Source organism: Ambystoma mexicanum, chromosome 6q (assembly GCF_040938575.1).
Source record: "Ambystoma mexicanum isolate Mex_15411 chromosome 6q, UKY_AmexF1_1, whole genome shotgun sequence".
Classification (NCBI taxonomy): Eukaryota; Metazoa; Chordata; class Amphibia; order Caudata; family Ambystomatidae; genus Ambystoma; species Ambystoma mexicanum.
Genome location: NC_090937.1, coordinates 801222473 through 801235703, shown reverse-complemented (window position 1 = coordinate 801235703; position 13231 = coordinate 801222473). Strand labels below are relative to the sequence as shown.

The 13231-nt window shown below is 49.3% G+C and overlaps 1 protein-coding gene across 1 annotated transcript in view; it reads left to right on the top strand.

Annotated features, from left to right (window-relative positions):
- Positions 1-5003: 5003 nt before the first annotated feature.
- Positions 5004-13231, top strand: part of PDGFC (platelet derived growth factor C) — a 961985-nt gene continuing 953757 nt past the window's right edge. Inside the window, exon 1 of the mRNA XM_069631326.1 lies at positions 5004-6267. Coding sequence (XP_069487427.1) covers positions 6144-6267 — 124 coding nt within the window. The 5' untranslated portion in view covers positions 5004-6143. The remainder of the gene's footprint in view (positions 6268-13231) is intronic.

Sequence of the window (13231 nt, the reverse complement as noted above, 5' to 3'; positions counted from 1 at the left end):
GGGCACGTGCACGACTGGTTGTCATCATCCCGGAGGCAGTCCTGGGGGCGAAGGCACAGGGCTCATTGGCAGAAGCAGGCTCGACGTAGGAGGCGACAGGACTCAGGGCCATCAACATCAGAGGGGCATGTATCGGCCATCAGGCAGGAGGGAGACTTGAACCTTGGCCCAAGGATGTCTTCCGTGTTGCAGCGATTAGGCGAGCAGATTGGTGCAGAGCGGCAGCGTGCACGGGGGGCGCGACTCAGCATGGCTATGGCGGAGAACACCTGCGTTGGGCAGAGAGGTGGGCAGAGTTCCTTAAGGAGACTCGCAGGGAGTTTGTGAGGAGCATGAGGGAGTCCCTGCAGGCCCTCGAAGAGGGAGCACAGCCCGCCTCCGGGATATTGACATAGAGTTTTATGATGCCCTGGCCGAAACTCTTGGGGAAAATGGTGAGTCGTAGGACCAGCCCGCTGTGTTTGTAAATAGTTATTTAGTGGTAGGTTTCCTTTATTCTTTATGATTAGGAGTTCATGGACTTTGCTCCACATTTTGTAAATAGTTCGTTTTTTAGGATTTTTAAGGATGTATATTTGTATTTTGGGATCATGGACCCTTCAGACTTTTACATAGTTGGACATATTTTTAAAAAAATGTCACCATGGAGTAATGGTTTTTTATGATTTGGATTTTCATTTGGAGGAAAAACATTGAACATGGACCACTTTTTGGAGTTTCTCAATTTTAAACATCACATTTCTTTTTGTTTTGGATTTTATTTTCATTGGCATTCCTTTCATTTTCATGGTTATGTTTCAGGTGGTGTGGTTTTTTTGTTCTTAATACATTTTTATTCATCCCAATCAAAGTGTTTGTTTGTTTGTTTGTTTTATTTGTATTTATATAGCGCACAACAGCCCATACGCATCGTGGCACTTGTTACAGAAACATGCTTAGTTACAGAAAATATCACGTCGACATTTGTTATATATCGTGAGTAGTTTGTATGAAATAATATTAATATTACATTTGTCAAATGAATGTAGAGAAAGGATACAATATATGTACATAGATTACATTCTATTTATATTACATTTCTATTACAATATACATATTAGGAACAGTAGACGTCGTAGCAGTGTTAGTTCAGGAGAGTGGTCTTGAGGTTTTTACGGAAAGCAGAGATGGATGCTTCAGCTCTGGGGTGTCTGCTCTCAATGGTTTGGTGCATGTGTCACTCTTCATTGGCTTTGTTACGTTTCCCTGCTGTTGAGCAATGTTGGTCATGTGTTTGCAAACATGCATGTGTGCATTTGTCATTCACATGCCATGGGGCAGGTATTGGGGAGTGGGACCAATGGATGGGTGTTGAGTTGCACGGTGGGGGGGCAGCGTGTGGTTGCATTTCGGTGGACATTTGATACATGATTGCATGTTGGGACAATGTGTTTGGTGGGTGACATGAGTCGGGGCCTGCCCGCAGGTTGCCGTTACTGGGGGGGCATGAGTCGGGGCCTGCCTGCAGGTAGCCGTCACGGGTGGGGGGACATGAGTCGGGGCCTGCCTGCAGGATATTGTCACGGTGATGCGCTGCCTGCAGGGTCTGGTCATGGGTGATGGGAGGCCCCCTTGTGGTGTGGGCTGCCTGCGGGGTATGGTCATGGGTGACGGGGGGTCTCTTGTGGTGTGGGCTGCCTGTGGGTATGGTTATGGGTGTTGGGGGCTCCCTTGTGGTGTGGGCTTCCCGTGGGTATGGTCACGGGTGATGGGGGACACCCTTGTGGGGTGGGCTGCCTGTGGGATATGGTCACGGGTGATGGGGGGTTCCCTTGTAGTGTGGGCTGCCTGTGGGTATGGTCACAGGTGATGGGGGGGCGCCCTTGTGGTGTGGGCTGCCTGCGGGTAAGGTCACAGGTGATGGGGTGCTCCCTTGTGGTGTGGGCTGCCTGCAGGGTAAGGTCACAGGTGATGGGCTGCCTGCAGTGTATGGTCACGGGTGTTGGGAGGGTCCCTTGTGGTGTGGGCTACCTGTGGGGTATGGTCCCATGTGGACTGCCTGTGGGTATGGTCACGGGTGTTGGGGGGCTCCCTTGTGGTGTGGGCTGCCAGCGGGTGTGGTCACGGATGATGGGGGGCTCGCTTGTTGTGTAGGCTGGCTGCGGGTATGGTCACGGGTGATGGGGGGTCCACCCCACAGCCAAATCGCGTGAAAAGGCCCTTGCATGCTTGCGCCAGGCAACTCGCGTGAAAAGGCCCTTGCGTACTCCCGCGAATTTGCGTACCCCGCTCACGCCAGCCAAATCACGTGAAAAGGCCCTTGCATGCTTGCGCCAGCCAACTGGCGTGAAAAGGCCCTCGCGTACCCCCGAGAAATCGCGTACCCCGCACGCGTCATCCAAATCGCGTGAAAAGGCCCTTGCGTGCTCATGCCAGCCAACTCGCATGAAAACGCCCTTGTGTAACGGCGCAAAATCATGTAGCCCGCTCGCGCCAGCCAAATCGCGTGAAAAGGCCCTTGCATGCTCGCGCCAGTCAACTCATGTGAAAAGGCCCTTGCGTACCTCTGCAAAATTGCATACCCCGCTCGCGCCAGCCAAATCACGGGAAAATGCCCTCGCGTGCTCGCTCCAGCCAACTCGTGTGAAAACGCCCTTGTGTACCCCCGTGAAAACGCGTATCCCGCTCGCGCCAGCCAAATCGTGTGAAAAGGCCCTCGCGTACCCCTGCAAAATCGCGTGCCCGCTCTTGCCAGCCAACTCGTGTGAAAAGGCCCTCGCGTGCTGCCATCAACCGCCAACACCCCCTGCAGGCAGCCCACACCACAAGGGAGCCCCCATCACCTGTTACCATACCCACAGGCAGCCCACACCACAAGGGACCATCCAACACCCGTGTCCATACCCTGGAGGCAGCCCACCCCACAAGGTAGCCCCCATCACTCGTGACCATACCCCGCAGGCAGCCCACATCACAAGGGAGCCCCCATCACCCGTGACCATACCCACAGGCAGCCCACACCACAAGGGAGCCCCCCATCACTCGTGACCATACTGCAGGCAGCCCACATCCCAAGGGAGCCCCCCATCACCCATGACCATACCCGCAGGCAGCCCACATCACAAGGGAGCCCCCATCACCTGTGACCATACCCGCAGGCAGCCCACACCACAAGGGACCCCCAACACCTGTGTCCATACCTTGCAGGCAGCACACACAAGGGAGCCCCCGTCTCCCATGACCATACCCGCAGGCAGCCCACACCACAAGGAAGCTCCCCATCACCCGTGACCATACCCCTCAGGCAGCCCACATGGGTCCATACCCCACAGGCAGCCCACATCACAAGGGAGCCCCCCATCACCCATGACCATACCCGCAGCCAGCCCCCACAACAAGGGTGCGCCCATCACCCGTGACCATACCCGCAGGCAGCCCACACCACAAGGGACCCCCAACACCTGTGTCCATACCTTGCAGGCAGCACACACAAGGGAGCCCCCGTCTCCCATGACCATACCCGCAGGCAGCCCACACCACAAGGGACCCCCCAACACCCGTGTCCATACCCCTCAGGCAGCCCACATGGGTCCATACCCCACAGGCAGCCCACACCACAAGGGATCCCCCATCACCCGTGACCATACCCCGCAGGCAGCCCACACCACAAGGGAGCCCCCCCATCACCTGTGACCATACCCATAGGCAGCCCACACCACAAGGGACCCCCCAACACCTGTGACCATACCCCGCAGGCAGCCCACATGGGACCATACCCCACAGGCAGCCCACACCACAAGGGACCCCCCCAACAACCGTGACTATACCCCACAGGCAGCCCATACCGCAAGGGACCCCCCCAATACCCATGACCATACCCTGCAGGCAGCTCACACCACAAGGGACCCCCCAACACCTGTGACCATAAACCACAGGCAGCCCACATGGGACCATACCCCACAGGCAGCCCACACCACAAGGGATCCTCCATCACCAGTGACCATACCCCGCAGGCAGCCACACCTCAAGGGACCCCCCCAACAACCATGACTATACCCCACAGGCAGCCCATACCGCAAGGGACCCCCCAACACCTGTCACCATACCCTGCAGGCAGCTCACACCACAAGGGACCCCCCAACACCTGTAACCATACACTGCAGGCAGCCCACATGGGACCATACCGCACAGGCAGCCCACACCACAAGGGATCCCCCATCAACCATGGCCATACCCCACAGGCAGCCCACACCACAAGGGAGCCCCCTATCCCCGTGACCATACCCACAGACAGCCCACATCACAAGGGAGCCCCCAACACCTGTGTCCATACCCCGCATTTCAGGTCATTCCACTGTTTTTTCATGCGCAAGGGGCGGTGTTGGGGGCGTTACTGACGCAGATGGATGTTTACTGCGCCACGGATAGTTGTGGCCCGTGAAATCCATGAATAAGTATAGAGCGCAATTCTGCTTTGTGCCGCGGCTGGCGCACGTGTGGTGCACGCCCCCTCTCAGAGCGCGGCGCTTGCGCTGCTTCTGCGCTGGATTTTATGAATCGGGCCCTTAATGTGCAGAACTAAATATAATAAATGCAGGCAGATTCTGGAAAGGAGACCGCATCGATAGTAGAATGGCACGTATGCAAGAAACCATTTTAGAAGTGTTTTCTATTAAAAGGGCGAGCTCTCCCGTGGGTACATATGATGCGTTTTTAGTGCAAACTTTGCGTCAGGGGGGTAGGAAGCCTACTTGCATGAAGCAATCCTGACCTGATCTGTCTTCTATGCCCTCTACACCCTCCTGTTTCAGGTGCTGCGCTTGCGTGTTGTCATTCCTCACGGTTGGAAAGGGTCCCTGTGGGGATGGATTTCTGCGCTCAGTCCGTGCTCCTCGCCCCGCCGCTGCAGCACCTGTTGTGTGTCACCATTTGGCAGTCTGCGCCCAGCCAAAGTCAAGAGGCTGGAAAGAGAGAGAGAGAGAGAGACCTTGAGTAACTCACATGCAGCACTACTCCTCCCTTCAGGGCTGTGCCTGCTGCTGCCTAGAGGCACGCAATATTTGGCAAGGCAGCAGCCCCACTATCCCTCCCCCCTCTGCCTGTCACTTACCCAAGCCAGAGTCAAGGGGGGGAGAGAGAGCCCGCAGAGCTCCTTGCAGTAACTTCTAGCCTCGCACTCCTCTTCCCCGCAGGGCTGTGCCCGCCGCTGCGCCTCAGTAAGGAGTACTTGGCACAGCCCCAGCCTCCTCCACCCCTCTGACACTTGCACATGCCTCTGACTTTCTACGCCGGAGTCTCGGCGGCCGAAAGCTAGGTGAAGCCCACCCCCTCGCCTGCCCCAGTGGGCACCAGCGCACCAACTTCCCAGAGTGGTGCAAACAGCCGAGGCAGCTCCCACCAGCGACCTGACCGCCCGAGGAGAAGCAGTGGCGTGTTTTGGCGTCGGTGGTGTTTGTTTTTGTTGTGTTCGCCCGTGGTGCAGTAAGGAAACTGGCGCTGAGAAGAGGGGCGGGAGCTGTGTGGGGAAGCCCGTGCGTGCCTGCAGGGCATGTGTGCCGAGGGTTGCATTCTCCTCCTCCCGGAGGGAGGGCACCAGCCGCGCTTAGGCTGCCTCGGCGCTGAGTGAGGCCGGAGCAACACGTGAAAACTCTTGGAACAGCCACTACTTCCATTGCCTTCTTGGGGAATTCTCCTCGCGTGCCAGCTTGCACACATCTCCAGGAAGCAGGGACCTATCTTTGGAGAAAAAAAAAACACTTCTTGTGCTTTTGGGAAAGTTTTGCCATCGTCCTTCCCCTGACTCATTTTTGCTGACAGTTCGTGTGACAGGTGCCCCCCTGCAGTAAAATAAGGGTCTGCTGGTAGCTTACGCCCCTCGACTGGATTTGGGATCTATCTTGAACGCTGAGCCCCCCGCGTTTGGCAGCTGCTTTGGGGGTCCCCCTGTCAAGCTGGAGAGAGGAGGGGGTCGCGGGCTCGAGAGCGGGGGGTCCTTGGATGGGAGCCAGGCAGTGCCCTGCCCCTGTCTGCTGCCCATGCTGTCAGGCCCGGACGGGCGCTCTCCCGCCAGCTCCTGCTGCTGCTGCCGCGCGGCGCACGCAGGCTGACTCGCACGGTGCCACCCCCCAGAGCCCTCCTGCCCCGTGTGCACCCAGCTCCTCCAAATGAGCCCCCTGGCGCCCATCCTCCTCCTGCTAACTTCTGCCCTGCGCCTCCCGCAGCATGGCACCCGGGCCGAGTCCAGTCTGAGCAGCAAGCTCCACTTCACCGGCGCCAAGGAGCAGAACGGTAAGCGGGATGCACGCCTCAAAATGTACATGCACACTGTCTCAAAGCACCTCCGGCACACTCTTGGGGCGCAGACTGACGTTTTGGTTCTGGCGATGTTATTTTTGATCCCAGGCTGCAAACCTTTTCCTCTGCATTTCCTCCAAACGTCATGCATGCTTCCATCCGTGTGTACACATCGACGCCTTCTTGTTTGGTGCCTCCTGTGTTGGCAGGTGATTTGCGCGGGGGCCCGTGTTTCGCGAATCCCTCTCGTGCATTGTGGCAAGTGCGTTCTCAGTCCCTATCCCCCTTAACGGCCGAGTGCCAGAGTATTGAAGTATGTGTTAGGACTATATGTTGGTCATGTTTTATTTTGGGAATGGTATGTGTGTTTGACTCGACTGGCGGATTATTCATACATTGAAACATTTTTTTAAATTCCGTCAAATTGGGATTCCAAAATCTCCGTGAAGTGGGGATCATTACTTCAAAAGATTATAGGAAATGCGTCATTATTTGTTACCTGATTTAAATGATTTCACGCGGGTCTTGAAGCTTAGATATGATGAACTGATGATGTGCAGAACAATTCAGTCAAAAACATGACAATGGGGACCTCGGCACTGGCATTTTCCCATCCAAAAGGTCTAATGCCCAGCTATGGGGTTCCTGCCCTTAACTACCACCTTTCTCTGCCATGCTGCCCCTGAAATGGATGCCCAGCCTTGCACTGTCTGTTTATGCGAAGGTAGCAGCGTGCAAGCTGTTTACTCCTTTTGTGGAATGTACTGGAACTTGGCGAGGAGAAGCCACGTGCTTACTTTCTAACAGCCTGTTCTCTTTTGTTGGGCGAGGAGATGATGCCCCGGGTGTTGGCAGTACAACTTCTTAAAGTATTCACTCTTGGTTCCATGCGACGTACCTGCCTGGCCAAACCCAGGAAACAGACTGCCAGTAACTGTGGGAACCCCACCCCACCCCACGCCCCCCCTCACCCACGCTTCGTGCCGGAGCTCAATTGGAACGCTTTTGTGGCGTTTGTTTGTTTAAACTCGTGTTGGTGCCCCCCAGTCCCGGGGCCTGTTCAATGAGATGTATGTTGTGTGCTCTGGAAACGAGCTAATCCTGCTTAGGAAATGAGAATTACTTCCAAGCTTTTAAGTGTACCTGAAATGTTTGGAAAACCCTTGGATGCCAGGTCTCCCGGGGCAGCGGCTGCTCGGGGCTGCAGAAAGGCGCCTTTCATAGTTGCAGGGCATGCTCCTGGCTGTGTAATTTGTTTAGCCTCTGAACTCTGTATGATTCACATTTTTCAGACTTCTATTAAATACTGCTCACTGTTGCTTTCACGTCATGAAAGGCTTTTTGTCCAGAATACCGTTCACACTTACCTTGGAGGCAACCTGGACACAATTCAATATGTGTTTGCTTGAAATAAAGGTCCTGCCCTTTAATTATGTCTACTTTGTGCAGCTAAGAACGCGTGGAACAAAAGAAGCACACGGTCACGCGGTCGTGAAAACCTTCAAATGATTATAAACATTCTTTGTCGTTTCAAGCATGCATAAAATCCAAAAGGTCCTTCACACCTGTAAAGACGGAAACGATTAAAACGCACTGACGACGTTCAGGGTTAGACTGTGGTTAGCTTAACGCAGTGTGAGTATCCGCTAAACAGTAATGCGCCGAAACAAGCTGCGGGATAAGTGGCTATTTGCAAGCGTTTTGTGAATGGGTTGGCAGGGAAGCCGATTACTATAGTGAGAGGGGGAGATTAATACTGCCTCTCTGCGCTGGCTTACGTGATGACGCAGGGCACCTGCAGACTGCCGGGGCTACTGATCAAAGAGCAGTCCCAGGATCAGCGTCTAATCAGAGCCACCGCACAGGGCCTGGGAAAAGCGATCAACAGAGCTAGGAGCCCTGCCCTAACGTGGCAGGAAACCGACCAGACGGACCTTTGTCCTCACCCAGCATAGGAGCCCTCAGTAACTGCACGCCTGCAGCAGTGACGAGGGGGCTGGCTGGCACCACAGGGATAGGTAGGGCAACAGTAGGCAGGCTCCGGTCCTATGACATGCTCTCTCCCTGACACACACACCTACACAAACACCCAATCCCGTGTAAAGCCACGCATACCCTCTCTCTCTCTCTCTCTCTCTCTCTCTCTCTCTCTCTCTCACACACACACACACACATGCAAGCACACATAAACACACACATTCTCACTCTGTCCCTCTCCCTCTCTCTCTCCCTGTCTGTTTTGTACACCCACCAGCACACACTTGCTCTCATTCACAGACATACCTTCACATCCACAAACAGCCCCCTCCTCACACACACACACACACACACACACACACACACACACACGCACACACACACACGCACACATAAACACACACATTCTCACTCTGTCCCTCTCCCTCTCCCTCCCTGTCTGTTTTGTACACCCACCAGCACACACTTGCTCTCATTCACAGACATACCTTCACATCCACAAACAGCCCCCTCCTCACACACTCACATGCAAATGCACGAAAAACACTAATGTAAGCACACATATAGGCATGCACACAGGAACATTCACAAACATACAGAAAAAGACAAAGGGCCTGATCTACAAATGGATGGGGTTGCGCCATGGATACATGCTTTTTTTTTTTTTTTTTTATTTGCATTTAGTTCATTTACAAGAATAATTTCAAGTAGAACCTTTGCAAAGGAGCAAGTTAAAATCCATGTATAAAGAGAAGAAAATTTAAACATTTGAAATTACATTATTTTACATTAACACACAATACTTTAAAATGCTTTAAAATACAATTTAAAATACAAGTGAAAGAAAAGATATACCAATCAGTTTATCAGCTCAGCATTTCATTCTCCAGTCAGAATAAGTTCTTTTTCTATATGCTTACAAAAGCTTACTAATTCATAGATTAAACGGTTGTGAGTTCCTTGCATCATGCGAGACCATAAAAACTCAAGGCAATCTTCAAACCCTATATCAACAAATTTCATAAATCTTGCTGTACGTATTTTGTTAAAATGGGGACAATAGAGTATGAGATGCTTCATTGTTTCATATGGTTCGTTACACTCATCAAATCGACATCCCACAGCAAATGTGGTGGCATTTGTTCGCCAATTCTTTATTCTATCTCTAGTATGGTAAAGATTAAATCTAAATCGAATATATGCCTTCCTGGTAATTTCACAGGGGAATAAAGTGATATGTGCATAGCGAGGGATGCGCTGTTTAACAAAGGCACCATATTCTTCATAAGATTTATAAGTCATAATCCGATCAATAGTTACGCACCAGTCTAGATCAAAAAGTTTTTTTTTTGCATAGCACGGGCGAAGATGGATATCGTTCACTGTAATATTCACTTCACTTAAAAGTTGTTGCATTTTCAATTGATAATTATAAAAGGAAGGAGGACAGTGGGTACCCAGCATCTTATACAAATCCGCATATAGCGAATTGTTCGGTGGATAATTCATTTTTGCAAAATGAGATAACTGTCTCCATTTCCATCTAGACGATAGTGCCACCAATCCCAATTCATGGCGTATGATGGCATTTGGAATGGACATAGGCAAGAACATTGCTGCTTTTAAAAGTGAGCCTTGTACACAATCCAACATATTAGACATATCACACAAACATATATCTAGTGCATAAAGAATAATACTCTCAGTCTTCAGGGACATAAATTCAATTAACGGAGTTAATGAGAATTTGCAAAACCGGGTATAGATCCTTTTCATTTGCGAAAGGAGTGTCCTGGTTTTGCATTTGATTATGTCGGTCCATACCTTGATAGAATTCTGATCAGAGAGATGATACCCCAAATAAATGGTGTTGTTAGTACAAGATATCTGCGTATCCATAATATGCCATCTAAAACTGCCCTTTTTCTGCTTCACTCCAAATTTCATAATGGCAGTCTTTGCCGGGTTGGGAGTCAAATTGTGGTCCTTTGCAAATTCCTCAAAGAGTGTTAATTTAGTTTGTAAGCCTACAGGAGTGGGGTCAAACAAAATAATATCATCTGCAAAGGCAATCCATTGTAAGGATATCCTCCCAACCTTCACAAAGAACAGGTTCATCTTTTCCCATGTTTTATCCAGATCCACCATATATAGATTAAACAGGGTTGGTGCAAGGTTGCAGCCCTGTTTCAGGCCCAGTGCTGTTCCTATTGGAGCTGTGGTGCCCCCGTCCTGTGATATTTTTATTCTATAAGATGTGTTGGTATGCAATTTCATGATCCAATACATTAAATCTTTTGGAATTCCGAAAGCCAACATTTTCATCCACAATAAGTTGCGGACAACATTATCAAAGGCTGCACTCATGTCAATCATTGCGATATATACCGGATTGGAGTTCTTATTCTTGGCTCCAGCAATGACATGCGCAAGGATAGTTGCATTTAAAGTGGTGCTCATATTCTTTCTAAAACCCGTTTGAAATTTAGAATAAAGACCCTTGGACTCAATAATCTTCTCCAGATCGTGAAGAAGTAGAATCGCAAAGATTTTAGCCTCGGTATCGATTAGAGAAATCGGGCGGTAATTTTCAGGACAGGAAGGGTCACCCCTCTTAAATATCGGGACTATGTTTGCAGTTAACCAAGATGGTGGGATTTCCCCAGAGTTGAAGATGGTTTCGAATTTGGTATTTATAATTTCTGCCCACATGGCAGGGTCCGCTTTATAGAGACAAGGGGGGAGCCCGTCTGGTCCTGCAGCCTTAGAATACGACAGCCTCGAGATTGCCCAAATTATGTCTCTAATGCTCCAATTAAACCGAGGGATCGTGGTAGAGTCTAACATTATACCAGGAAGAAATTGGAACTTATAAGGTAGTTGAAATTTTGCAGTTATATACTTCTGCCATGTCTGATCAGAAATACAATTTGGCATTGATAACACGGCCTTTTTTGGGTCGGTTTTTAGAGTACGCCATATGACTCGAGTGTCATGTGACGTGATGGCACGAATTAAAGTACAGTTATCTTCATTGTGTCTCGAGATCCGGGCGAATCTTAAGTTTTGTTTATACTGTGAGATGATTTGATTCCGCCTTTCTCTGAGTCTTTCAGTGCCTAAGACTTTATATTTTAATTGTCTTAATGCTTTGTTTTTTTCCCTTTTCAACAGTTTACATTTCTGATCGTAAATGTGTGTGTGTTTCGCACTACTGCGGTTTTTACAAAATTTGAGCAAGACAGTGTCAACTATTTCGGAGTAATCCCTATCAGATAGTTTTATTCTTAAATTGGTACCATATTGATCAGCTCGCATTGTTTCTCGAGATATGTGTTTAACAATCTGATCGCACAAACCGTTGTTCCACCTGATTGAGTGCTGAGGGCGATCAACTTCTACTGCTGTTAATGAATTATTTGCCCCTAACAATTGACATTTCAATTTCAATGATGTTATAAGTTGTGCATGATCACCGATCAATATAGGGTCTATTACTAATGGGGCCATGTAGACTATAAGATTGCGAGTTACAAAGATAAAATCTATCATTGACTTCTTGACTCCTCTTTCCCATGTAAATTTGGATTTCATATCGTGTGTCGCCAAGAGATCCATGTCCCAATCGGTTAAGAGTTCTCTAAACTTGGCTCCTCTAATGCATGCTAAGGTTGCGAGTTTGGATGTACTAGTTTCATTCACATTTCTACAGTCGCAGTTAAAATCGCCACCAAGAATAATCTCACATTTCTGATATGTACTAGCGGAGAGTTCCAAGCATGCTTCAAGATCATCGAGCATCTCTTCAATAGTTAAATTGGCAGGGTTCCAATATAGTGAGATGATAATTAATGATGGGTATCTGATTGAGGGTATATTAAGATGAACCCCTAATAGACTCGGAGAGTTCCACACTAAATTAGGTTGGACTTTAAATGAAGTGTTTATTGCAATTGATAAGCCCCCAGACGGGCGGCCTGAGAAATGTCTTTTAGCTAATGAGTTAAAAGTAACATAACCAGGGATAAGTAGTGGTACTGTTTTCATCGATTCTTGAATTATAATTATAGTTGGTGGTTCATCACTATTGAGATTGAGATGCCAGTTCATTAAATTCACAAAGCCGCACGAATTCCAGGACATGATTTTAAGTTCTTTGTGATTAGATAGCTATGTGACTGGTTTTGTAGGTAATGAAGTAGTATTAGAAGACAAAATGGCCGAGAGCATAGGTTCCAGCCAAGGAAGGCCGTTGGTTTGAGCTACAACTTTCAGAATCTCAGCCAAGTCAAGTCCAGAACCCGTATTTGTTTTAACAGTGGGTACGGTCATATCAATACAATTTCCATCAGTCACTTTTGGTGGATCTAGGAATAGAGCAGCATCGTCCTCGGATCCAAAGGTAAGTAAAACCAAACCTTCTCTTTTTATTTCCTCTCGATTGGACCAAATGAATTTCATTACTGCTTCAGAACCAAGATAACACAGGGCCCTGAAGTTGTTAATTCTGGCCAGGGAGACTCTGGTAATATCATTAGATTTAACCATTCTCAATTGAGGTATTTTTGAGAAAAGGGAGAAGATAAATGAGCGATTAATACGTTTATCTGCCAAGTCCTCAGCATTTCCTTCAAATCCTATGATGTATTCCTTCCTTTTATCTGAATGCAAGGACCTGTGTGAGATTGGAGCTGAGACAACTGAAGTTCCTGCTTCGATAGCAGGATTGATTAGTAAATTATTAGGTTGTTTTAATAGGATCTTGTTATAATTGTTTGTGTTCTGGTTGTCCATAAAAAAGGTTTTACTCAGAGCTACAGAGGCTTCGCCGTTCTTATACAAGAGTGGATTGATATTCGTATGTTGTGGTAGTGTTCTACTTTGCGCAGGGCCGTGTATAAATATAGGATATGGAGTCGTTGCATTATCAATTGATCCAGTTTGATTGAAGCAGCTGAACTTAGGACTCTCTTTATGAAGT